The sequence below is a fragment of the Hypanus sabinus genome, chromosome 15, assembly GCF_030144855.1.
Source record: "Hypanus sabinus isolate sHypSab1 chromosome 15, sHypSab1.hap1, whole genome shotgun sequence".
Classification (NCBI taxonomy): domain Eukaryota; kingdom Metazoa; phylum Chordata; class Chondrichthyes; order Myliobatiformes; family Dasyatidae; genus Hypanus; species Hypanus sabinus.
In genome coordinates, this window is record NC_082720.1 from 71,633,792 (window position 1) to 71,660,024 (window position 26,233).

Genomic DNA, 26,233 nt, shown 5'->3' on the forward strand with positions numbered 1-26,233 from the left:
AATCTATAATTCTCTTTTCCATTTTTTCATCTTTTTGTCGTTTTCTCAAACATAATCTCCACATTTATCATTTTATTAAATTACTTTTAATGCGCCTAATTTATGCATTATTTGCATCAAAGTCTTTTCTATATTTCCAGAAGAACTTTTACCCCCATCTTCGTCTGATTTTTCCAGAGAATCTGACTCTCCCTCAGATTCACTTTCACTTTCAGTTTCAGTCGTAACTGTTTGCTCCCGTTTGCGCAGTTCTCGTTGGTCTTTTTCTTTAGAAATGGTTGATGTTGCCGCAGTTTCTTGTTCTATATCACCGGTGATATAATGTACCTGAGCCCGCGGTTCTTTGGCAAAGGTGGGCCATAACTTGAAACAATCCGGAGTAGTTTAGAAAGTATTAACTAATTTTTCTTCACTTAAACATTAACTTACTGATTTTTTAAAGGCGAGCTGGGTTCCAGCATCTTGATCCTACGTCATCACGTGATGTCCCCCGGACTAGTTAAATATTGACGATATTCTTGTGGACCACCAACTGTGAAAGGCTTCTTAGCCTTAGCAATATGGCTAGTGACTATGTACAATCTCGGAACAGCAGCATTTGTGGAGATGGTGGCTCTCAGCACTTGCTTCTGTCCCACTTGCTCACGTTTTTTTCTGCTCAAAAAACTCAATGGGTTTGTCTTTAAGTGCAGGGTGCTTGGACTCACAGTTTTGAGGGCTTTATTGCCTCTTTAGACAGCTTGTCTCCACATATCACACATAGGGGGCTTGGAGCATGCAAGTCACTGGTCGCATTAAAGCCATATTTTATGTACGACTCATCGTATTTTCTGTTGAAGGAAGCTTTCTTTTTTTTTGCAGTCTCAGCTTCAGCTGCCTCTGTGTTATCATCATCGTTAGGCCTTTTATGGCTCCTACCACCTCTTCCAAAGAAACTCTCAAGCGACATTTATTTTTTACTCATAGAGTAGCTGTAGGTTAATGACCGACAGATGACCTCGCGTACATAATGTCCTTGCGTGCATTCAACAGTGGGCGTGACAGGGAATGAGGAAAGGTGCAGCTGACTCATATCGTTTCATATTGCCAAATCATATTGTTTCCTTGCAGCCTGGTGGTTGGGGACCACTGCTCTAGGGAATAAAGTCCTAACCTATTCAACCTTTCCCTATAACTCAGATCACATCCTGGCAACAACCTTATAAATCTTCTGTGCACTCTTTCAATCTTATTGACATCTTTCCTGTTGGTACTGTAGGTGACCAAAATGACACAAAATAAAGCAAATAAGGCCTCAAAAAGAGAAAATCTATGGAATATAAGGATATCACCTGTATATCGGTGACCCAACATAGACTAGGGGACCGTTTCACTGAGCACCTACGCTCCGTTCACCAATAGAAGCAGGACCTCCCAGTGGCCACCCATTTTAATTCCACTTTCCATTCCTATATGTCAATTCATGGCCTCCTCTATTGTCACGACGAGGCCACATTCGGGTTGAAAGAACACCACCTTAAATTCCATCTGGGTAGCCTCCAACCTAATGGCACGAACATTGATTTCTCAAACTTCTGGTAATGCCACCCCCAACTTCACCATAACCTATCCCCTTTTCTGTCTCTCACTTTATCTCCTTGCCTGCCCATCGCCTCCCTCTGATGCTCCTCCTCCTTTTCCTTATTCCATGGCCTTTCTGTTCTCTCCTATTGGACTCCCCATACTCCAGCTCTGTATCTCTTTCACCAGTCAACTTCCTAGCTCTTTACTTCATGCCTCCACCTTCCAGTTTCATCTATCATCTTGTGTTTCTCTCTCCCCTCCTCCACTTTTAAATCTACTCAACTTTTTTTCTCCAGTCCTGCCAAAGGGTCTCAGCCCAAAACGTCAACTGTACTTTTTTCCATAGATACTGCCTGGCCTGCTGAGCTCCTCCAGCATTTTGTGTGTGTTGTTACGGCCTCACCAATGTCTTATACAACTTCAATGTAACAACTCAACTTTGAATTATGAAGGCCAATATGCCAGAAGCTCTAATTACGACCCTATCTACTTGTGATGTTACTTTCAAGGAATTATGGATCTTTACTCCCAGATCCCTCTGTTGTACCACACTCCTCAGTCCAAGTTCTACCCTGGTTTGTCCTCCCAAAGTACAACTCACACTTATCTGCATTAAATTACATATGCATTTTTCCAACCGGTCCAGATCCTACTGCAAGCTTTGATAGTCTTCCTCACTGTCTGCTACGCCCCCAATCTTGACGTCATCTGCAAATCTGCTGATCCAGTTTACCAGACTACATGTAATATTCTAACTGTGCTTTGACCTATGGTATGTGTTTATTCAGCATTATTTTCAGAGTTGCCTTATGTAAAATTCTAGAAAGATCTGGGGTAGAAAAGGACAAATATAAATAGTACTTATGTCTCTTTGAAATGTAGCAATGCAGCAGTCAATTTGTGCACAGTAAAGTTGCTAAGAACAGCAAAATAAACTACCGGATGATATACTTCACTGAGGTCAATTGAGTGAGAAATATGACAGGATATTGGAGAAAGATCATGTCTCTCTGAAGTAGTACCACAAGGTATTATTTTTAACTCAAGTGTGCAAAAGCTTGATAAAATATCAAAGGGGCCAGAAGGGCCTTCTACACTATATCGCTAAATAAGTTATAAATAAATACTCCATCTGAAAGTCAGACGCTCTGACATACCCTCGATTTTTTTCCCTTGTCCCCCTCTTGTTGCGATAGAGCTTGAAATAGACTGCCCGTTTGATGAACCTAGAGTCAGTCATGCAATGTGACCTGCTGTCTGGAGTTGGCTGAAGGTAACCAGGGTCTTAATGCTGACCTGCACATTACTGGAGCTACTGGAGCTTAAGGAGCTTCTAATTCTCACAAATTAAACTGACAAGTTGTAGAGAGGCTACTTACCATCCGCAGAGAATTTGTCTATAGCTTCATACAGAGTAAGGAAGTTCCCCGTTGATTTAGACATCTAACGGAAACAGAAATAAAATAGCTGAAAGTAAAATACATGCGCACTCAATCCAGGGAAATCATGCAAAAACAAATGTAAATTATAGTGCACCTTATCTGAATTTAGTAGCAAGTGTCCATTCGCTCTTACAGCTTGAGGCCACTTTGTACTGCAATTTAAAAACAAAAGTTATCCAAGTAACTTATGGTGCAAGATATATATACGTGAACAGTTTATGGAAGAAATGGTTCATATCAGTAATCACATACTTTCTGAATATGATCTCACCTGTCATCTGTCCACATGGCTACATGATTATACAGATAGTATGAAAGATGATTTGGAACCAAGTCTTTCCCAGAAACTCGCAAATCCACTCCATACCAATATTCAAATTCCATTTTCAGTTGATCTAAACTCTTTTGTGGAATTTGAGTTTTTGGGCGAGGAGCATCCTTCAAAAAGATATAATCCCAAACTTCTCTAGTCATCTGTTCTGATCTAGGGGTACAAAGATCAAACATATCTGTTGTCATGGAAATAATTTAGAAAGAACATATTTCTACCTACAACACTAATTATTTTATGACTACTGCTAAGTTATTAATCAAAATTGTTAAGTTCAAGGTTGGAATCAAAACTAGATTTCAGAGATGGAAAAACACTTCCAATACTGAAACACTCATATCCTGCATCTGATTGTTTGGAAATCCTGATGGTTCAGTAGCTTACTCATTAGTCTAGAGTGTGAGCTAGATATGCAGCCAAAGGCATGTTAAATGATCTTTAATTCATATTATTAAATATATATGTTTCATTAACTTGAAGCAAAAATTGAGAATAGATTACTTGTGCTACTTTCAAATTAAACTCTGGAATCAGGTATCTGTCCAATTATCATTAGTGGATTACACTCAATGTTCATTTAGAATCTGTCATAATTGCCAAGTGATATTTTGATCATGCAATCTTATAAACAATAATTTGCATTATAATGTAAGACATGAAGCTGTTCATTGCTTTAAAAGTTTATACTCACCTTATGCCCAGTGGACCAGATGTTTGACCATTCAGTGTTCCACCTTGTAATAGGTGAGCTATTGTGTAGTAAGCCATATAAATTGTGGAATCAGAGAGAGATTCTATCAGCCACTGATCATCCCATGGCAAACGGGAGCCTGAAAAAAATAAATGCATTTATTTAAAAGCTTTGGCACTCTGAATTCTACAGCAAAATGCTATTCTACTATGTACTGAGAAAGAAAATATGAGGACACATGAGAATGGTAAAAAATTAAAGTAGGCATAAAGTGACAAAAAGGTTACAGGGAGGCCTTGAAGGTGGGAAGGGATATAACTATGAAATCCCAAGATGCTGGAAGTGGTTGGGAATCATCAGGTTCAAGAACAGCTACTTCCCTTCAACTGTTCAGTTCTTGAGCCAACTAGCAAAACCATGACCATTTTGTTGTAATTGTGTTCTTTCTTGTGTAAGTTGCATGTAATTTATGCTTAATTTTAGTTTTTTTTTCTTGTAAATGTTGCTGCAAGCTACTCAGTACACAAGGGCATCCATGTACTTATGCATATGACAACAAACTTGACTTTGACTTTCAGGAGCATCAGGGATGAACTGGCATAAAAATACCCACATGCTACAGTTATACAAATAAAGCTTGCACCCACAACAAAGAATAAAATACTTTTGAGCAATTAATGCAAAAAAAAACAAGAGCACAATATTTATTAACTTTACTCTTTCACTGTTCAGGTCTTAAAAAGCTCAACATAGTATCATCTATTAATTCCTAATGTACTCTATCTTTTATTTTGCTCCTATTTATCTGAATGATTAAAAAACAGCAAATTTTAATCCATAAAAATGAAATGCATCCTAAGGTAACTACACAGAAAAAAAAAACTGGCAGATTTACCTCAAAACCATAACATTGCAAAGATGTGGCACTGAGATGAGAATTAGAGGTCATAGGTTAAGGATGAAAGGTGAAATGTTTAAGTGAATATGAGGGGCAATAACTTCACTCAGGAGGGTGGCAAGAGTGTGGAATAAGCTGCCAGAAGTGGTGGATACTGGTTCGATTCCAGCATTTAAGAGAAATTTTGATTAAGTATATGGATGGGAGAAGTATGGACAGCTATGGTTCTGTGGCAGGTCAATAGGACTAGGCAAGATACTAGTCCAGCACGGACTAGATGGGCTCAGGGACCTGTTTCTGTGCTGTAACGCTCTTTAAGCATGAGTATTGCAAGTGTATGATCTATGTAAGGTTTGCATGAATAAGAACAAAATTCTTGTTGCATTCTTCATCAGTTGCATGTTTCTAGTCTGACAATTCATTATATTTGTTACACCAACCCAGGCCATAAGTTCTTGAGCAGGCATGATCTTGCAGCCAGTTAAGACTAGCTTCAAAGTTCCTCCTGGTTTCATCACAGAATCTGTAAAATTAGAAAAAAAACTCAGATTCCTTTTTAAATTATTACAATTATAACAATGGTAAAGGCAGATAGAAAAACAGAAGCTACAAGCTGATAGTACTAGTGAAGCAGGCTGCTACAAATTAATATCTTGCAACTTACAACCAGATTTCTCAACATTACAACCTTTTCAGCACAATGTTCCGTGTCAATTTAGATCATAAGACATAGCAGCAGAACTAGGCTATCCAACCCAATTCAGTGTGGAGAGAGGGACTGCTGACATTTCAGGTCAAGACACTGCATTAGGTCTGCTCTCCCCATGGAGTTCCTTCAACAATATATTTTTTTTGTTCTAGATTCCAGCAGTACTTGTTTCATATGTCTCCATTAAATTTGTTTGCCTTTCCTTGTGTGCTACCTGATCTGCAGACCACTTCCAGGCTTTCAAATTTAACTAAACACCGACTGTGATCACAGAGCCAAGAAGATGCTTCAAATGAGTATGAATTTAGATGCTTTCATACCACACATTGCAAAGGGAATATCTTTACTGATTTGCTGATCAGGTTTTTCTCAAATATACTATGGCAGTGATTAGTATCGTTGGAACTGGGTCGACTAACTGCTATTAAAGTATATCCAGAGGAGGCTTTGAAAGAAAAAGATCAAAGTATATGGTACTGTGTTAACACAATGACACATACGTTTCCAGCTTTGACAGGCAATCCATAGCTTGTTTCTTCCAGTTTTCTTCACCATAGTCCAGATACCTTATTAAAAATATATAAATCATAAATTAAATGAGAACAGTTTTCTATTGATGTGGTGTGCAATTAGACTTATCTTTGAACAGAGACAGACAGTCACACCACACAAAATGGCCTCTCTCATTTATGTTTAACTCGATAAACTTATTTACTTATTCAAGATCATAAAATCAATGTGCTTTTGGAAGTAAAATTACTTTCTCAGAAACACTGACAAGAACTAAGGAAATGACACAGGCGTAACACTGAGCTGTATAGAATTTTTAAAAATCAGCTATTTTCCAGATATCCTTAAAGTAAACAATATAATGGACAGTCACTCCATGAGATGTTAAAGGACTACAGTTATTTGCAACACATACAAACAAGCTGGATGAACTCAGCATCTGCAGTGTACTTTGTGTTTACAGTTATTTGCAAGTTCATCCAAAAGGATGTAGTGCAATGGTTCCCAACCTGACGGCCACAGACCTCTTGCTTAATGGTATCGGCCCATGACATAAAGGTTGGGAATCCCTGATGCAGTGGAAAAGACCGGAAAGCTGAAAATATATACTTACCATTGATCACACAAAGCTACAACACACTCATCAGCAGACCTTGATATAACTTGCTTCTCAGGTTCCATGTAGATCATAGCTTCTTTCTAGAAGAGTTATTACACATTTGTTTTTAAGAAAGTGATAAATGGAGTGCTGCAAGGACCAAGCCTATAGCATTAACACAGATGGTGGGTGGGGGTTGCAGAATAATTCTAATATGTCCAAGTTTACTGACAACACTAAATTCAGTAATAAATTAAGCTGAGGCTATGTTCACAAGAACATAGAAGATTAATATATGCCAAGTAAAATTATGTACTTTGTTAAAATAGAAAAGTTGATTCCGTTTTGAATTCCAGATAGTGGTAAATTCTGTTATTTAAAAGGAACTTCCATGACTTTGATTAAGAATAACAAAAAGATAATGTACAAGTACAGCATGTTATTAGAAAAGCAAATTATGTCATAGCCTTCATTACAAAGGCACTGGAGTTTAAAATAGAATATTATTCCATCTATATACAGCTTCAGTGAGAATGCCGCCTAGGTGCTCTGTATAGTTTTGATCATATGTAAGAGAAACCCATCTTATTGAAGTCCAAGTGAAAATTCAATGGACATGTTCCTAATACAAAGAAACTGTTGCATAAGAGAAAGAAATAGGCCAGAAAATTGAAGTGTTATTTTTCATTTAAAAGGGATGAATGTACAGGATGGCAATAGGAAGAAATTCCTCCACTTAAACAGTTGTGAATCTGGAATTTTATATCCTGAATTACTGTTAAATCATTGCATACTTAAAAACAGTGGCAGATGACCTTTTGGAAATGATGGGAATCAAAAGATCAGATTATATGAAGAGCTACTAAATAATTTTAGAGGCTAGAAAGCTGAAAGGTTTACATTTGGTACTATTCAATGTTCTGGTACATTAAGACCTGTGTAATTTTAGTCCACTTTTCTTCCTATTCCTCTCATCCATCAATATTATTATTCTGATAGCACGTGGCCATTACAAACCTGTATTCCATTCAAACCTAATCAATGAAGAAGGTCTAGCAGTTTAAAGCCACTCAGCACCTGATACAGTAAATCAATCCAACAAACTGGCAACTCAGCAGTCACGATATTTCTGATCTGCATGGTTGTTTAAAGTTGTTGCTGAATAAATTAAAAGCAAAACTTACATTGTCTATCATTTTTTGTTGAATTAGCTTCTTGACTTCATGCACCTTCTGTCCTTTGAACCCATCCACAAGCATTACCTACATCAAAAAAAGCTTTATAAATATTCAATCAGTTATTACCCTGACCTAATTTGCCCTCAAATTAGAATAAGAGGTCTATGAGGGCTTGATCTTAAATGAAAAGTAATTACTCTCTGCAAAGCAACAATTGCATTAGTATCTTCTGATTATACAGACTTATCATGATGCACCAATACATTTTGACCTAAAGCACTCTTTACAAACAATCCTGAAGCTGACTACACATAGGCATAGTGTCACAGCTAGAATAACTGCTTCCTCAAACCTCCAAAAACTTCAAGTACTGTCTGTATGAAGTTAGTACACACCCCATGATTGCAGATGTTCAAGCTGTGTTCCATATGCTACAGATATCTGGGTTCATAGATTAACTGGCCGTAGAAATTGCCCCTGGTGAGAAGGTGAGTGGTAGAATCTAGTGGGTAGATGGGAAATTGGAATTAGCAAATGGAATGCGTGCACTCAGCGGTCCGAGGATCCTGTTTCCATGCTGTATAACTATGACCAGTGGCATTGCAAAGATCAAGTGGAAATCAAAATAAGTGTGGAAATATATTACTCACCCCTTCATAAAAACCTTTCAGGTAAACTTTCTCTTTGGCCTCTGCAAGCTTTTCCCTATCATTTTGACTTTGAATCTTCAATTGATCACACACAGTTGGCGCTGAGAGGTTTCCATAGCCTGGGATTTCAATAATAGGAACCTAAAAACAAGCAGCACGGAAAATAAGACATTACTAAGTAGCACTCAAACTCAAATACATTGCATGTCTTCATCCTCACTATGATGATGAGAAACACACAGATCTGTCAAATTCAAAGCTCATGAGGACCCTCTAGTGACAGACTTGGTTACTTCAACATTGAGTGAAACCTTCAATAAACAGTTTCCAATTGATTTTCAAGTCAATTTTAGTAGATCAGTTAGTCTAATTTCTAATTTTATGCAGCTCAAAGGGGTTACTTGGGAGCAAGTGGGAAGAATGAGCCAAGAAATTTTCAAAGAATGTATCTCATTTTGAAACGGAACATAGTATTACATCTGCACAAACCAGTACTAGAACTACAAATTGGACTGAGAAAGTGGTTACTTAATGAGAATCGGGGATTTTGGGATATTCTCTCCAAACTGGTAGACAAGGTTAACAGTAATTACACATCACTATTTGAAAAGAGCCACAATAAAGATAGACTTACTTTGGGTCTTAAAAGGACATAAGAGGAAATATGAGCTAGCTTCTCATTTATTGTTCAGTTTAGGAATACTCACTGGTTCAAAGGGTAGGACCTTTTCATCAGAAATTCTATACTTCTCCCTCAGTGCCTAAAAAAAGAAACAAAAAACTTGTTCTTTCAAAATTCAACATGCAATAATAGCAGCATGTTAGTTGCAAGTGTTACAGGTGTAGTTAAAATTTCCTTTTTTAAGTGAAGCTGCTCCTCTCACCAGCTGTTTAATTGTCCACATGCACTTATAACTAGTGGTGGCAAAGACTGCAGAATTTACTTCTGCTGTTTGGCAAATGTTTGGCCTATTTTGTACTTTCAAAAATAGGCACCTCACTTTCAGGCCCATGTTGTACAACTCCTCCAGACACATTTTTCTTCAGTGAACCAGATTTGGCATCTTGGCCTAAGGATAATGGCCGAGAAAAGGAATTACTGATAAAACAGATTGCAAAGGACAGCTGCAAAATGGGATTGGCTTCTGTTCTGAACTCTCTCTGACATACTGCTCACCAGTTGCAATCAAGCCCATGAACAGAACAAAAGGAAATCGACAAGCATAGATGTTCATTTCCAGTGCAATTTCCCCCTAGAGCTTCACTCCAAACAGGAGGAAAATCAAATATAAATTATAGCCAGACTGCCTACAGGCACTTCATACACAAGTACTCTTCACAGAAACGTACCAGCTAAAATTTGATACCAAAATAAGTCAAGGACTTCCACAAAATATTCATCTGAAATTTTGCATCCTTTGAAAACTCTGCATGAGAACAATGACCATTAACTTAAGTACCAGAGGTTATACAATTCCATCAATCAAGCAAGGACTTAATGTCTTCAGCACTGAGAATGGATTACCAGTAATAAAAAGGAAAATTACAATATACCTTCTTATTCTTGAGGTCTCGGAGAGCTGCAATGTCATCTGGAGCATCAGATGGAACACTGGTAACAATGCCAGTGCCTGTTAAGGGAAGAGAAAAAAAACACTTGTGCAAAAATGAAGTCTGTCAGTTGCTTAGATAGGTAGTTTTTGAGTTTCCAAATCTGAATCAGTTCTATACGCTAACACCTGGTATAAGAACATGGAGTACCTTTTTCTTCTTTGATGGTGAGCATAGGAAGAGCATAGATAACATTGTAGGATGTCAAAGGAGCACTCAGTGACACACCGAGGATGTCCTGGAGAAAAACATAAAATATGTTCAAATCAACTAGAATAAATATTTTTTTCCATTTTCAGTATTTTCTGCTAAGATCGTATAAATATTCACAATATTGCGGAGCTTTCAGAAAAAGACATTTCATTCAAAAGTATGCACAAATCACCAATGTGCAGTAAGTACTTACCTCTCCAGTTAGCTCCATCACCAAAGGCACTTTTCCATTCTCTTTGGTAAACCCCTGGAAAGACATATTCCTCGCTGCCCGCTGTGTACAGATAAATACGTCTCCATTCATTATTTCAAAAGCAATATACCTCATGTCAGGGCGAACCCAGCAATTGGTTTGTCCAAACATGGTCTCTGGTCTTAAAGTAGCGGCCACCAGAAAGACGTTTTGACCTTTAAGGCCACTGTAAAACAGAAAATGAAACCGATTGCCTAAGGTGGATAGCAATTTTTTTTTGCCACATATAAAGTTCAACATTTTCCCCCAATTATTCTATCCCCAGACTCAGATTTTAAATGAATTTTGTGCATTGTAATAATAGCTACACTATATAACATCCAATGAAACATCTATTTTACTGAGATTCACAAATATACAGGCAGTCCCTGAGTTAGGAACGTCCGGCTTACGAACAACTCGTACTTACGAACGGCCTACCATAAAGCCTATTATATTAAAAATTGAGGAAATTTGCCGTCCACCATTTTAAGTCAGATCACATTGCCACTAACACTGTGTTGAGTGTCTAACTTTGTATTTGGCTTAAATTTTTCTTAGCAAGATTCACCCTGACCACCCCCCCCCCGCCCTTTTCCAGTCAGCACTGCCCCCACTTGTCCCATTTAACCTGTCTCATTGCGGGTGCACTTTAGGACCCGGGGGAGCTCAGGATCCCGCAGCTGCTGCTGAATCCGCAGTGTTTCTGTTCCGTTGACAGAAAATGATCACCATTGAACAAAAAGTGGAAATAATAAAGCAATCAGAAAGAGGTGAAACGCCATTGGTCATTGGAAAAGCGTTAGGCTACAATTGGTCGATGATCGGAACAATTTTAAAGGATAAAGTGAGAATAATGGAGCATGTGAAAGGTCCTGCCCTGAAGAAAGCTACAATTATTACTAAGCAATGCAGTGGTTTAATTATTGAAATACATATGTTTCTTAAGTGTTTCATATGCATAAAAAAGGTAAAATATATACTATATACTAAGAGAAACGTTTGACTAACTGACACTAAATAATACCGGATGTGCCTGCTCCAACTTACGTACAAATCCAACTTAAAGACAGACTTAGGAACGGAACCCATTCGTAACCCAGGGACTGCCTGTACTCAATAACTGAAGCATGGTTAAACAATGTCAGATGAGGGAAGTTGATTCAACAAAGAAGCATTTGCAGGAAGAATTATCATTTTTTAAAATCATGTCCTCGGCATACAAAAAGAAGAGTAATAATCTGCTGCAATGTTAATGCAGATTCAATTAAGATCTCTTGGAAATTCTGTAAATGGAGAAATATATGTCTGTATAATGTGTAACCAATGTGTCACCCAGCTAAGAGATGGTATTAATAAATGTTAGCCTCATCAGCATTACAAACTGTCTTGCCTTTAATACTATCTAATTTGTTAATAAATCAACAAGTGGGTCCTTAATTATGGATTGTGACCAATGTCCTGAAAGATGGTCAACAAAACAAAATGTAAATGCTTTTCAACTCCCACTCAATATGATTTACTACACTAGGATTTTCTGCAGTTCTCAATTACACTCCATAATCCAATGATATTTTATATAAAAAAACTTTATTAACCCAATTTTCCCTCCAGTGTTAGTTTACCTCACCAAATTCTTAAATATCCTGTGTAATGATATATTACTATGGTCTTTAAAAACAGGTCAGGCAGCAGTAACTTAATTTCAGTGATGGAAGGTCAAATTCAGACACTAAATGAGATAAAAATCCATTTGCTTATTCACAAGTGAAAATTGTACCTTAGTTTTGCAGGATAAGGCTCAAGGATCTTCATTTTAATTAAAGTATATTCCTGAGGTCCCACACCCTGAAACAAAACCACAAAGTAAATGAGGTAGAAATGAAATGCTCAAGCGATGCCTATTTCTTTGGTTTATTACACATAGAGATCATATCATTGCAATAGTTTACTTGAGAAGGTCACCATTTCAAACTTCTGTCAATTCCAATACTATTTATAATTCAAAGCACACAAAATTTTCAAGGAGATTGTGGACGGGTCATGATAGATTACAAAATACATCAAGTAATTGCCTGGATAAAGGGTAGTGAGTTTCTGTCATATATATAATAAATTGGTCAACGTATTTTAATGGCTGGTCTCCAGAATCAATCATGATTTGCTTCTTACGGCAAAGAATACATAGTGAAGTTTTACAATACAGAAGCTAACATTCAAAGGAACTATTTATGAAGCATTTCTAGACATTTAATCTGCCTAGACTGGCATTGATGAATTTTTGATTTGTACAGCTATAGCATAAAAGTGTGCACAAAATGCACATCTTAAAATTGAGGGTAACGGAGCATGGAAAGAGAAACTATTAAATTATTAATTGTTGTCGGGGTAGAACTTCATGACTATATCCATCTTCTGGAGTTATTCTGCATTCATACAAATTTACAGACCATGAACTGTAAAGGATGAGCAGTCAATAACTACAGTAAATACTTTTATTTATATTTGGCAATTAGTGTCAGAAATGTTGTTTCTCCAGCATCCTAAACTGTGAAATAGGTACAGTCCTATCCTCGGATTCAACTAACTATGGATCGAAATATTCCAAAACAAAATTCCAGTAAGTTCCAAAAACGCAGAACTTGAATTTGCCACATGCCGAGCACTACACTGAATCCACACGACTGAGTGAAGTGCAGGCATACCCTGCTGTAGCCTCCCGCCATTTTACAGATCCTCAGTCTCTCTCCAGCACTCGTCGTTTGAGCATTGTGCGCCTCGCGTCTCGTTCGTTTGCTACTTGTGTAGTGAGCAAGAGGAAGGAGCTTAAGGCTAGTAAGGGATGGCTGGCTAGCTATGTAAAGCGCTACAGCCTCAAGAACTTAAAAATCATGGGAGAATCAGCATCGGCTGATGCCGAGGCAGCATTAGCGTTCCCAGAAGACCTACGATGGTTGCGTCTGTACTGAACATGTACAGACTTTTTTCTTGTCATTATTCCCTAAACAATACAGTATAACAACAATTTGCATAGTATTTACATTGTATTATGTATTATAAATAATCTAGAGATGACTTAAAGTATACGGGAGGATGTGCATAGGTTACATGCAAAAATACGCCATTTTATAGAAGGAACTTAAGCATCCGTGGATTTTGGTATCCGCAGGCGGTCCTGGAACCAATTTCCCGCGGATATTGAGGGACGACTGTGATTACTATAAATATGCTGGCTTGCTGTTTAACCATTGTTCGCTATACAACATGTTTCTTAAGTTACAATTGAAGGCTGTAACTTATTAAGTGTCAAGTTTATGAATGTTTATTAAGTTACAGCCTTCAATTATAGCTTAATGGAAATTATAATTTCAACTTATAACTTTTTTCATATAAAACATGCAAAAACACATGAAATATTCAACGATGGAAACTGGACCAATGATAAGGAGATTCTGTCATAATCCTCTGTTTGTCTTTCCATAGATGCTACCTAACCTGCTGAGTGATTTACAAAATTTTCTCCTTTTAAACGCTTTTCCAAATTGAACTACCAGTAGAACTCCATTTTTATTTTAACTGTTCCAACTATTCCAAATTGGGCATGGACTAGAAGAGCCAAGATGGCTTGTTTTGGTGCTGTAATTGTTATATGGTTATAATATGAAATTGCAATGCCAAGCAATTCAAAGAGCAACATTTCCCACACTCTTCCCTTTCTTCATTATATCCAATTGCAATAAAGAAAGTCTGAGAATGTCTGCAAAATACAGATGTAATTTTCTAAATGACCAGAATATTGATTATGGCCATATTTTGCCTAAGCATGAACTTTGTGAAAATATTGAAATTTTTAAAATGTCAAAATGATACATTTATGGGCAACACCCAATTAATTCTACAGACTTACAATAAACATTCCCATAAGGTACAAATTAATCACATCCTAAGGTTCCCTACCAGAAGCAAAGACTCCAAGTACCAGATAACTTACAAATAGAACTGTTTTGATTTCCTTACAACTTTAGTTTTTCCCCTCCAAAAGGGTTGACTGTAACCAATGATAATAAAATTAAAAGTGTATAAATTTGTTCCTCACAAATTAGGTCACAGGTTGATTTGAAACTTGAAGAGATGTTGATACAACAAAAACAAATCAAAGGTGATAAGCTGTATTATTTTCAGCTACAGATGAAAATTAATTCTAAAACAAATAATTTTCATTGGGTTGCTGTCACCTACATTCCTACCTCTCCAGTCTGTCGATCATGATCCATGCACGGTTGCCCATCCTTTGGAGAATAAATAGTGTATCTGAAAAGGAGGATTTTGTAATCAATTTCTATTCGCAGCATTACAAATTTGAAGGGAAAAGTTTACAGATAGCTGTTGCAATATGCTTCTTAGAAAATTATCAAAAGTAAAATACAAAAAGAAATAAAAACTGATGGACATAAAGAAATTTCAATATTTGATATCATGAGTTAAGTAGTGAATGATGATCCTCTATCTGATACTCAAGAGATGATGCAGTAATACTCAATAAACAGTTGTTTGGAGTTTGTTTTCTGGTTTCTTGCAGCTCTCAAGACCAAAAATTGTAATATATATACTCTAGACAAGTGGGACATTAAAAAAAATGAAATAATTAACCAAAGAACAAAAAGTACAAAATGTCATAAAAGAGACAAGAACAGTTAAGTTGCGTAGCCCAAGTAAGTGCTCCTTCTCTAAACAATTGCAGTAAAAAGTAAAAGAACTGAAATTTTAAATTTATATTTGACATATAATAATACAGAAATTTCTGAACAGACAGCAAATTGGTGAGGCAGCAAACTAGTCATGTGCCAGACACAGAAGTCACTAAAAAGATCAGAAGGGGGGGGTGGGGGGGAGAAGATTAGTCTTTGCAATTGGAATGAAATCATTTCAACGATGAGAGACGAAATGAGAAGCACGTAATAGTTGATACAAGTAAAATTGGGAAACAGATAAAATGGAAGTGGAACACAAGTAAAAGCTCTTAAGTAGCAAAATGATTAGACATGCCTGCAGGAAATACAGATTGCTTTGAACGAGGGGATATTTCTTCATTACATTTAGATAAGTAGTCCACCGTACGAGAGAAAGTGGTGAATTTCTTTAGAGCATTCAGAATCATCTACACCAACAGAATGCTCCAAAACTGACAAGGAGAAGAGTCACTGTAACCAACAAGCTCATCGGCACCAATGATTTTCAACTAGAACCTACATGTTTCAAGACTTATGTGGAACATTTGCAGAAGGAAATGAGCCTTGTTTGAAAGAATTTGCTAAACTGATTAAATAAGAAGATCAAAAAACTATCAATGAAGTGAGAAAACCAGATGAATGAAAATCCAAGAATGAAAATGTTGGAAAGAAAACCAGAAACAGGAATCCCACAAACTGGGGTGGAAAGTTAAACAATACCATTTGCAGGTGGATGAGAGAGAGCAAGAGACAGAGAGAGAGAGTGTGTGTGTGTGAAAAGGGGGGTTAATAGAAATGTGGGTTGAAGAAAAGGGGATTAGTGTACTCTAGATGGATGCTCGATGGTTACTTGGCGAGTCAAACGACGTATGACATTATGATAAAGAGAGGCACAATTAGATAGATGAAACTGGTTAACAAAGGTAGCCAATGAAAATATTAAATCAAAATCTAAAGCATACAGAGAGCTAAAAGCTGGTGGTAGACCAGAGGATTAGATACTTTCCCAGGAACAAGCAGCAAACAATAGCTAATGAGGGAGAAACTGATTATATGAGTAAATGGGTAAGCAGAATCAAAACAAACCAGATCTTCTATGGATATCTGAAATGGAAGAGGATACCTAAGGAAATTGTAGGATCCCTGGAGTGAGTGGGCAATTTAAAACAATACTTGACATTAGACTTCATGCTGGAGGACACTGCAAATATTGTAAGGAGAACAGATGGACTACTTTCAAACAGGAGGGAAGAACTTGTAACAGTCCTTCTCATGACACTCAGAATATTGGGAAAAAGAAACTATTGGGATGAAAAGCAAGCAAGTTACCAAGACCTAAAACTCTGCATCAAAAGATTTTGAAGAAAGAGTCTGCAGAGATGACAGGAATATTAGTTGAACATTTTGAAAATTCTTTAAGTTCCAGGAGTGCACCAGCAGAATGGAAACTGCAAACTGATACTTCAAGGAGGATGGGAGTTAAAAACTCTGATATAATTTCTGTCTTCGAGTTTATAACACACATTGTACAGATATCATTATGGGTGCAAAAGGAAAACAGGAAATAACATTAGCATTTGAGTGAATTGCACGGTCCAGTTTTCCCAATGTAAAGAACCTTATCACAAAATGGTTGAAAACACCCACAAGACATCCTCAAAACAGAACATTATGAGCTATCAAAGCAAAACTGGAAATTTTTCTTCATTACACCAAAAAAGCAACACTTCTAAGCTAACTAATTTTAAAACATATTTCATTTTGATTAACACCAACTGAGAGAACAATACCTTTTTCCAAACTTGACCTTCTTCTTTTCTTTTAAAGTCACAAATTGCCACTTGACAAATGAATCATAAAAAGGGTTTGCATCTGTAGTGATGAAGGAGCGCCGCCAATCAACCTGTTAAGAGTTCATATAATCTAAAATGAAATTCTACAATATTGATCTACAATCAACATAATATTAAATGATCGAACCTTGCAAATACATATTAATTAATACAGAATAATCCCCAAATTTCATTTGAACCCAAGCTGGTTTGAACTCAAACTCAAACTCAATTACTCCAATAATTACTCCAAGAATCGTCAAATGTCAGTTTATTGATCTCAGCTGCTGGGAGTCGTGCTTTTATTCTCACTGGCATTGTTATATGCTTCAGATGTCCACAACAGTCTAGAGAATTTCTTCCTCCCCCACCCCCCCCACCAACTTGGCGGCTCATCTTAACCAGTGCCAGGTGCTCGGAATTGTGAGTGTTTGTTAATTATTAGCACATTAAATCGTAAAGCCTCCATCAGAAAATATACACTGATATATCCACTCCGATATGGACACATTATCTTTACAGATAACAGTAGAATTTCATTTTCTTTTCATTTGCAATCAAAAATATAGTTTGGAACAAAAACTACAATTAACCTGATTACACATTTCCCACAAATTGGGAAGCACAATCTCATCTTAATCCTTACTTTGTGGACATAAAGAAAAGCAATAACAAATGCAGGACAGAAGCAGAAACCATAGCCCAATTCAATATTAACAACAAAATGCTGGAAATGTTCAGCAACAGCGATACCATCTGATGTGCTGAATATTCTCAATGTTTTCTGGTTTAACTGCAGATTTACAGCAACCACAGCCTTTTGACTGCATTCAAAAATGCTTTTCCTGGACCATCCACTTTATTCCAAGAGAGGTGGAGATATTATGGCTGACTTTCCAAATTCTCTTGATCTACCAAAGAATTATTAGTTATCTTCTGCTGTTCCTAACCAAGTACTGATAATAGGATTTATATTTTGGTGTAACTGGATTTAAGCAAATAAAAAAGGCAAATGTTTACTTAATGATGTGGGTAAGCAATTACATGCTAATAGCTGGGTTTACTATTGGCATGTGAGTAAAATAAAACAGACCTTCAATCCCATTCTTTTAAGATCCTGGACAGCCAAAACTGGAAAGTAACCAAGCCAGTGTTCAGCTTCTGCAAATTTCACAATTTCTTCATTAGTCAGGCCCAGTGATTTCATGATATTCCACTGGAACTTGGCTTGGCCTGCTTTAGCAGCTGCTTTACTCTGGAACAAGACAGAATAAAATGATCAGCGAAATCATCCAATAGAAAAGACTACTTAAAATCACAACATGTTAGATTCTGAATCTCCTGAAGTGGAGCTAATAACATTACGTGCATACCAAATTCATAGAAACATAGAAAACCTACAGCATAATACAGGCTCTTCGGCCCACAAAGCTGAGCCGAATATGTCCTTACCTTAGAACTACCTATGCTTACCCATAGCCCTCTATTTTTCTAAGCTTCATGTATCCATCTAGAAGTCTCTTAAAAGACATCATTTCTACCTTCACCACCACCGCCAGCAGCCCATTCCACATACTCACCATTCTCTGCGTAAAAAAGCTTACCCCTGACATCTCCTCCGTACCTACTTCTAGCATCTTAAAACTATGCCCTTTCGTGCTAGCCATTTCAGCCCTGGGGAAAAGCTTTGACTATCCACACTATCAATGCCTCTCATCATCTTGAACACCTCTATCAGGTCACCTCTCATCCTCCGTCGCTCCAAGGAGAAAAGGCCAAGTTCACTCAACCTATTCTCATAAGGCACACTCCCCAATCCAGGCAACATCCTTGTAAATCTCCTCTGCACCCTTTCTATGGTTTCCAGGTCCTTCTTGTAGGGAGGTGACCAGAATTGAGCACAGTACTCCAAGTGGGGTCTGACCAGGATCCTACATAGCTGCAACATTACCTCTTGGCTCTTAAACTCAATCCCACGATTAATGAAGGCCAATGCACCATATACCTTCTTAACCACAGAGTCAACCTGCATAGCAGCTTTGAGTGTCCTATGGACTCAGACTCCAAGATCCCTCTGATCCTCCACACTGCCAAGAGTCTTGCCATTAATGTTATATTCTGCCATCATATTTGACCTACCAAAATGAACCATCTCACACTTATCAGTGGAAATTGGGAGTACATGGTTGTTGCTACTTTTGACTCTTTCAAAACCCACAAGATTTTGGAAGGGACATTAGATAGTTAAACCCAAATGATCTTGAAACTCCTGCACTCGTCCTGATGCTTCAATCACTTTCATCATTTTAATCAGTGAACAATGGGAGCTATAATCGGTGAAATGGGGTGAAACATTGGCTTGCACACCAACCTGCAAGCTTATCACCTCAAGGTTTGCTCATGCTGCCTCTGGCTCCCAGAAACTCAGAGACTGCAAAGTGCTGAAGCACCCAAACAGCAAAACAAAATCACAAAGGTTTCCATGGTTTCTGTGAGTTTAGAGCTGAGGGCAGTGCTATATTTCTTTGGATTTAGAAGAAACATCAGTGTGAAGTATCTCTCGCCTGTTGCATTCAGTTTCTTATGCTGACCACTATGCTTCTGGCTCTCAACCTTGCCCGTTTCTTTGTGCTTCTTCAGAAGATCCTGAACAGTGCATCTTGAAACTTCAGTCTGCCACAAATTTGGTGCTTGGGTGAGAACTTTCTGATGTAAGACGATCACCTTGAGTTTTATTGCTATGCTCCCTCTTGCCATGGTGTAAGAACTGATGATTCGAAGGATAAACTGTCATATCTGCCACACCCTCACTTTTGGGTTTGGTTTCTGTTTCAGCTTATCAATTTGATTCATTCAGCTCATTATGTCATTGATCATTAGTACCTATTTGCTCTCTTTGTTTAATCGTGCACTGGGCTATATGCCTAAAATGTAATCACGTTTTAATTTGCTTAATATGTTATTTTCTTTAACAAAGTACAATGATTTCTCTGAAATACTTAATCTAAAATTTGCTCTTTTCTACTGACACACTGATGCAGGAGACAAAATAAACATCTAGAACAAAATTTATATAGAAAATCTGGAGTGTCTAAGACTTTTGCACAACACTGTACACACATTTTGAAATGAACAGAAAGAGCTGATGTTGTGCAAGATCAGTATTCAGTACGATCAAAGCGTGCCCTTCTGTTATGATTCCGGGGTCACCCCATAGCTATGAATCTCTCACATTAACAGTATTCCCCAGATTGTACAAGAAACAATGGCAATGATGAAATGGCCAGTGACCTTAAACTCAATACTGTAAACCCAAAATACATAGCAAGCACAAGTCTGATTCCAAAGTACAGTCTTCATGTAAATAACTACTTACGTCATCTTCCAGGATTTACACCAAGACCTAAGCTAGCAAGTGCAAGATGAACCCATTATAATCATTATTAACTATTATTAATCATTTTCAGTGTAATTTTCATTAAAATGTAATTTGCCTCTACAAAATAAAATAAATATATGGCTATTTTGACAGTTATGTTCCATTATTTCCATGTCTACTCTTTCCAAACTAAATTTTGAGAAGGTCCTTACTTTGTATAAGAACATGCTCTAATCATGAATTCAACATACCAGTAACTTAATACAAAGAGATCTGTATCAAAATGGAATGTACATTTTTATTTGAAACATAAAAATATCATGATTGAACATTTACTGCCAAAGACTAAATGTGCAATACTGCCTACCTTCTTCCCTTTTGCCTTGTCTATAATGATTCCTTCTTGAGTTTTTGAAGGTTTCTCTTCCTCCTCTTCCTCTTCTGGGAACTGAGGTGGATAACCATATAATTCCAGCTCTCGCTTCAGTTTGTCAGCACAAGCCTAGAAATAAATTCATAATTGCAGGGAAGAGTTGCTCATAAATTGAGTTGGTATCCAGGTGACACTTATCTACACTTTTATTTTGGTTTAAAAATGGCAAAGCCACTGGTCATATAGTGGCATCCACACAGAACTTCGAGACGAGTGGCCCTAGGTTTAAATCCAGCCAACTACTTGCATGCTCTCCATCCATGCTGGGTTGAACGTTGAGCTAGCAAAAACTCTTAAGTACAGGCTATTACACAGTCATAGCACTTCAGATCCAAAATCAATTTATTCCATTTAGTAAGGGATACAGTGATCATAAGCTATTTGTTCCAAGCTAAATCAATAGTTATTATAAACTTCCTACCCATAAAAGTTTATATCCATAAGCCACTTTAGGAACTCAAAACAATTACCTGTTTCTGAGTTTCTCTTTTGGGAATACAAGTGTGGTATAAAGGTTCACATTTAGATGGATCCAAGGTAGGGAACTCAATACTGATGAATTAGCCTCAATACTCTAAGCTAGTGAATGCAGAAAGAAAATCTATCCAATTTCACCATTCCAATGAAGTGAATAGTGAATGCAGGATTGGGTCCAGCTGTGTACTTCACCCCCAATATATAGCTTAATGCTGGGTGGCTGCACTCATATATCAACGATGTTTAACTGGCCAACAGGTTGTTGTCAACAATTGTTACGAGTAGCTGAGACTGCTGAAGTGTTTTAAAAGATGGTAGAGTTAAAAAATGAGGAAATGGATAGTTTAAAACTAGACCGAAACAGTTAGCTTTGTCTAGCTAGTGAACATACCTGTCACATGCATTCTTCTTTTGTTTTTAATGGAATATGATCTGATGGTTCCTTAAGGTTGTTATAGCCGGGTGTGGTAATGCAGACAACTTCCCACTACCCATTAAATTCTCCAAAAGGGGCATGCCTCAAATACCCTTGACAACTAAGTCTAGCTCCTGGCCTTTACATGTGGCTTAGCTACTAAGCCTGGTGGAGCTGTTTCTACTGACAGGAGAGGGGCAAAGGCAGGTGCCTTAAAACCAGTCGCTTCAGGCAGATGGCACAGGTCAACCATGGTTGGCAGCTCATCTAGGAGACGGAAAATTCTGATCTCAAACCTCCACTGCCTTGCAGCCATACCTACTCATGGGCTTCAGGAGAAAATCCTGAGCTGGAGTCCCCAAGTCTTACATTGAGTTCAATGCTGACTGGCAATTCCTACGACACTGCTGCATCAGTCTCTGCCATTCCTTTGGGTTCATCAGAGGAGTAGAGAGGGGGAGCTTTATACATAGGCAAGAGCTTGCTTTCCATATCATAATGCCTTAGCTTGCGCATCTAGACAGCTAGGATGCAAGTTCCACGGTCAACTTTGACTGATGGAGGCCTCGGATAATGTGATATGTTTAACTTTCACTTTAAGCTTACTTAACCTGCTTTTCATCATCAACTGGAATTCAAACTATATTTTTCATGAAGCTTAAAATAATAAACAGAATAACTTCAGCAGCAAGGCAATTGATCATCTCCATTTTCTTCCTCTGATGTCACTTGGGTGGTCAAAGCAGGGATGGACCACTGACAATTACTTTCTTACCTATTGAACTGTAGCCAGAAAACAATTTTGTTTTTCCCCTCCCGTTGCGTTTCATCACCAAGCTTCTGCTCTGCTGGTTCCACAAAATCAGAGCTTGGCGCTAAAAAGCAACTCCCTTGCTTGCATCTTCAGAAACAGCTCCATTTCTATCTCTGATATCTCTTTTTCCCTTTACAAGGTTCTTTTGAAGACCCTGACCTGGAGTTACACTCTGACTTTGGTTCTTAGTGAGAATGGGACCCACTCTCAGGGTCTCACAATCAGCTGCTTGTTGACATCCCAAGGACGTGGCCTGGAAGACTATTGGGGGGGGGGAGGGGGAGGGAGAGAGGGAGAGAGGGAGAGAGGGAGAGAGGGAGAGAGGGAGAGAGGGAGAGAGGGAGAGAGGGAGAGAGGGAGAGAGGGAGAGAGGGAGAGAGGGAGAGAGGGAGAGAGGGAGAGAGGGAGAGAGGGAGAGAGGGAGAGAGAGAGAGAGAGAGAGAGGGAGAGAGAGAGAGAGGGAGAGAGAGAGAGAGGGGGAGAGAGAGAGAGAGAGAGAGAGAGAGAGAGAGAGAGAGAGAGAGAGAGAGACTGTGGTATATCAAGTAACCGGGTTTGGGGGGAGGGCGGGGGTCATTGCCTTGCTGTTGCTTGTGTGTGGGGCAGGGGAGTTGGGAGAGGGGAGCTGGGGAGGGGCTTTGGGATTCTATCATTTAACTGTAATTCATTCTTTGGGTTTTTGTGGATGTTTGCAAAAAAAAAAATTCAGGATGTATATTGCATACATTTCCCTGACATTAGATGTACCTATTGAACATGTATATTGATTAGACTCAGGTTACTCTCACCTGTACCTTCCTTATCCCCTTCTACTATATCTCATTCATTTCACACTATGACTAACGTACTGTATTTCACATGTGGAAATCTCCTCCAGCAAAATATTAAGAATAAACATGTTGTTTTTCGCGCTACAAATTTCATTCCTTTACCACTATTTCCAAACTATCTCCCTCTCTTTTAATTCCCCAGACTTATATCTTTGTTCTGGTAGCTAATCAAGATCCACAAACTTTACAATCTTGGTGTGCTTTCAATTATATAATATATTTCTGTCATGGTGTAGGCCCTGAAATTCTTTATCTAAATCTCAGCACTCTTATCCTTGAAGGGGGCAGCATTGTAGTGCGGAGGATAACACAACACTTTACAGCAACCAGCTGTAAATATCAAGGTTCGAGTCCCATTACTGCTGAAAAGGAGTTGCTACATTCTTTCTGTAATGACGTGGGTTTCCCCCAAGTACTCTGGTTTCCTCCCATGTTTCAAAGACTTACGGTTAGGGTTAATGAGGATGCTATGTAGGTGCCAGAAGTTTGATGACACTTGCTCATCACAATCTTCACTGATTTTATTTGATGCAAAATGGTGTATTTTGCTGAATGCTTCAATGTACATGTGACACATAAAGCTAATTTTTAAAATAGCTCTATAAAACCATGTTTATTTACAAATATGAGGAAGTCTGAAGATGCTGGAAATCCAAAGCAACACATACAAATACTGGAGAAACTCAGCAGGAAAGGCAGCATCTATGGAAATGAATAGACAGCTGATGTTTCGGGCCAAGACCCTTCCTCAGGACTGAAAAGAAAGGGGTAAGATGCCAGAATAAAAAAGTGGGGGGAGCTGGAAGGTTATAGGTGAAGTCAGGTTGGTGGGGAAGGTCAAGAGTTGGAGGAGATGGGATCTGATAAGAGAGGAGAATGGACCATAGGGGAAAAGAGGAGGGGACTCAGGAGGAAGTAATAAGCAGGTGAAAAGCAATAAAAGGTCAGAGTGGGAAAGGAGAGGTGGGGGGAAAATTTGTTTATCAGAAGGGGAAATTGACATTCATGCCATCAGGTTGGAGGCGACCCAGACAGAATATTAGGTGTTCCTCCTCCACCCTGAGGGTGGCCTCACCTTGGCACAAGAGAAAGCTGGAATGGGAATGGGAATTGGAATTAAAATATTTGACCACTGGGAAGTCCTGCTTGTGGCGGATGGTGAAGTGGTTCTCTAATTTACAACGGGTCTCACCAATGTAGGGGAGGCCTCATCGGGAGCACTGGACAAAACAGATGACCCCAGCTGATTCGCAGGTGAAGTGCTGCCTTGCCTGGAAGGACTGCTTGGGCCCAGGTGCCTGTTTGTTGATGTCTCTTTCTAACTTGCAGTGTTAAACTTTGATTGATAATGTTTTAGGAGCACCAAAGATGATTTGGGATACTAAAAAGTGTTAAATAAATGAATAAGTTTTAAACTCATATTGTAATTACAAAAATCAGATCGCTTAATACAGCATTAACTGATAAAGAGTAATTGCTGGTTGTTAAAAAATATACCAACCTTAATGGGCATACCAGTGCAATGTAGTCCAAAAGGAAACAAACATCTTTTCCCCTTTAAACGTTGAAATCCTACAGAAAACTGGTAATGGGAGATAGGGAAGTAAAGAAATGAATGTTCATGAAAACATCATCTTTTCAGTAAATTTAAGTGTTTTTTTATCTTTATTTTAAAAATTCTATCAATTTAATGGTTTGATATCTTGCTCCTATTGGCAAGTCCCTTCATTTCTTTTACCAAAAATTTCATTTTCTCTGCCCCTGAAAAAGTAAAATTTACTTGAAAATATTCATTCCAACAATTTGCTTAATTACACTGGTGTATACTGTCACTCCAACACAGTCACATAGTAATGCCTGGGCTCCTCGTGGCATTACCCAAAAACAAAAAATATATAACATATCAACAAGTATATAATGTCTTAAATTCCAATTACATGCAAACAAGAAAGTAATCAAATCAAAAGATCACAAATGTTTCTTTACCATGTATTTCTATCACATATGCCAGCTTTCAGCACATTTTATATTTTAACCCTGTAATTTAAATGACAATTATCATCAGCCTACCTTCTGCTCAGCAATAGCAGGACAAATCCAACAAACCATTTAATTACCCACTCCGTCAACTCTCAATCATCAAAGTGATGAATGCTGTTGCTGACAATGCTAAAAACATTACTTTCTTCCCAATGCTCTACTCCCCAATGCCCAGTTTGGTTTTTGGTTGGACCATATGGCTTCAGATCTCAATCCAGCCTTGGTCCAAATATTGACCAAAGACTGAACTCCAGAGTGGAGGTCAGGTGAGTGCCTTTGTATCAAGTACACTTGACTGGGTGAGGCATCAAGGCAATCTGGTAAAACTTGTTATTCAGCAAAGGTAAAAAAAATTACACTGGTTAAAATCAAACATACAAGGAAATATGGCTCTGATTATTCAAGATCAATTAACTCTGGATAATTATTGCAGTATTACTTCAGGTATGTGTCCTGAGCCCAATTGTCTTCAACTCATTTGTCATAATACCTTAAATGAGGGTATTCACGTGTGATTGCACTATGTTCAATTACAGTTGCATTTCTTCAGCAAATGCCTGTAGGCAGTAAAACACTCCAGCATAGGGGCTGATAATTGGTAGAAACCAACAGCACCACAGAAGTGTTAGCCCATGATCATTTCCAACTAAGATCCAA

General features: G+C 38.0%; 1 protein-coding gene across 3 annotated transcripts in view; it reads right to left on the reverse strand.

The window, feature by feature from the left end:
- lars1b (leucyl-tRNA synthetase 1b) overlaps positions 1 to 26,233 on the reverse strand; it is a 70,113-nt gene that overhangs the window by 21,291 nt on the left and 22,589 nt on the right. For all 3 annotated transcript variants that reach the window (XM_059990517.1, XM_059990518.1, XM_059990516.1), the window contains 19 exons: positions 25,038 to 25,118; positions 20,935 to 21,069; positions 18,282 to 18,443; positions 17,147 to 17,259; positions 14,874 to 14,937; positions 12,407 to 12,474; positions 10,588 to 10,813; positions 10,332 to 10,419; positions 10,125 to 10,201; positions 9,278 to 9,331; positions 8,571 to 8,711; positions 7,927 to 8,004; positions 6,758 to 6,843; positions 6,135 to 6,200; positions 5,366 to 5,448; positions 4,028 to 4,166; positions 3,277 to 3,489; positions 3,100 to 3,157; positions 2,943 to 3,006 (listed from right to left, as the gene is read on the reverse strand). In XM_059990517.1, the coding sequence (XP_059846500.1) occupies positions 2,943 to 3,006; positions 3,100 to 3,157; positions 3,277 to 3,489; positions 4,028 to 4,166; positions 5,366 to 5,448; positions 6,135 to 6,200; positions 6,758 to 6,843; positions 7,927 to 8,004; positions 8,571 to 8,711; positions 9,278 to 9,331; positions 10,125 to 10,201; positions 10,332 to 10,419; positions 10,588 to 10,813; positions 12,407 to 12,474; positions 14,874 to 14,937; positions 17,147 to 17,259; positions 18,282 to 18,443; positions 20,935 to 21,069; positions 25,038 to 25,118 (1,996 nt within the window). The remainder of the gene's footprint in view (positions 1 to 2,942; positions 3,007 to 3,099; positions 3,158 to 3,276; positions 3,490 to 4,027; positions 4,167 to 5,365; positions 5,449 to 6,134; positions 6,201 to 6,757; positions 6,844 to 7,926; positions 8,005 to 8,570; positions 8,712 to 9,277; positions 9,332 to 10,124; positions 10,202 to 10,331; positions 10,420 to 10,587; positions 10,814 to 12,406; positions 12,475 to 14,873; positions 14,938 to 17,146; positions 17,260 to 18,281; positions 18,444 to 20,934; positions 21,070 to 25,037; positions 25,119 to 26,233) is intronic.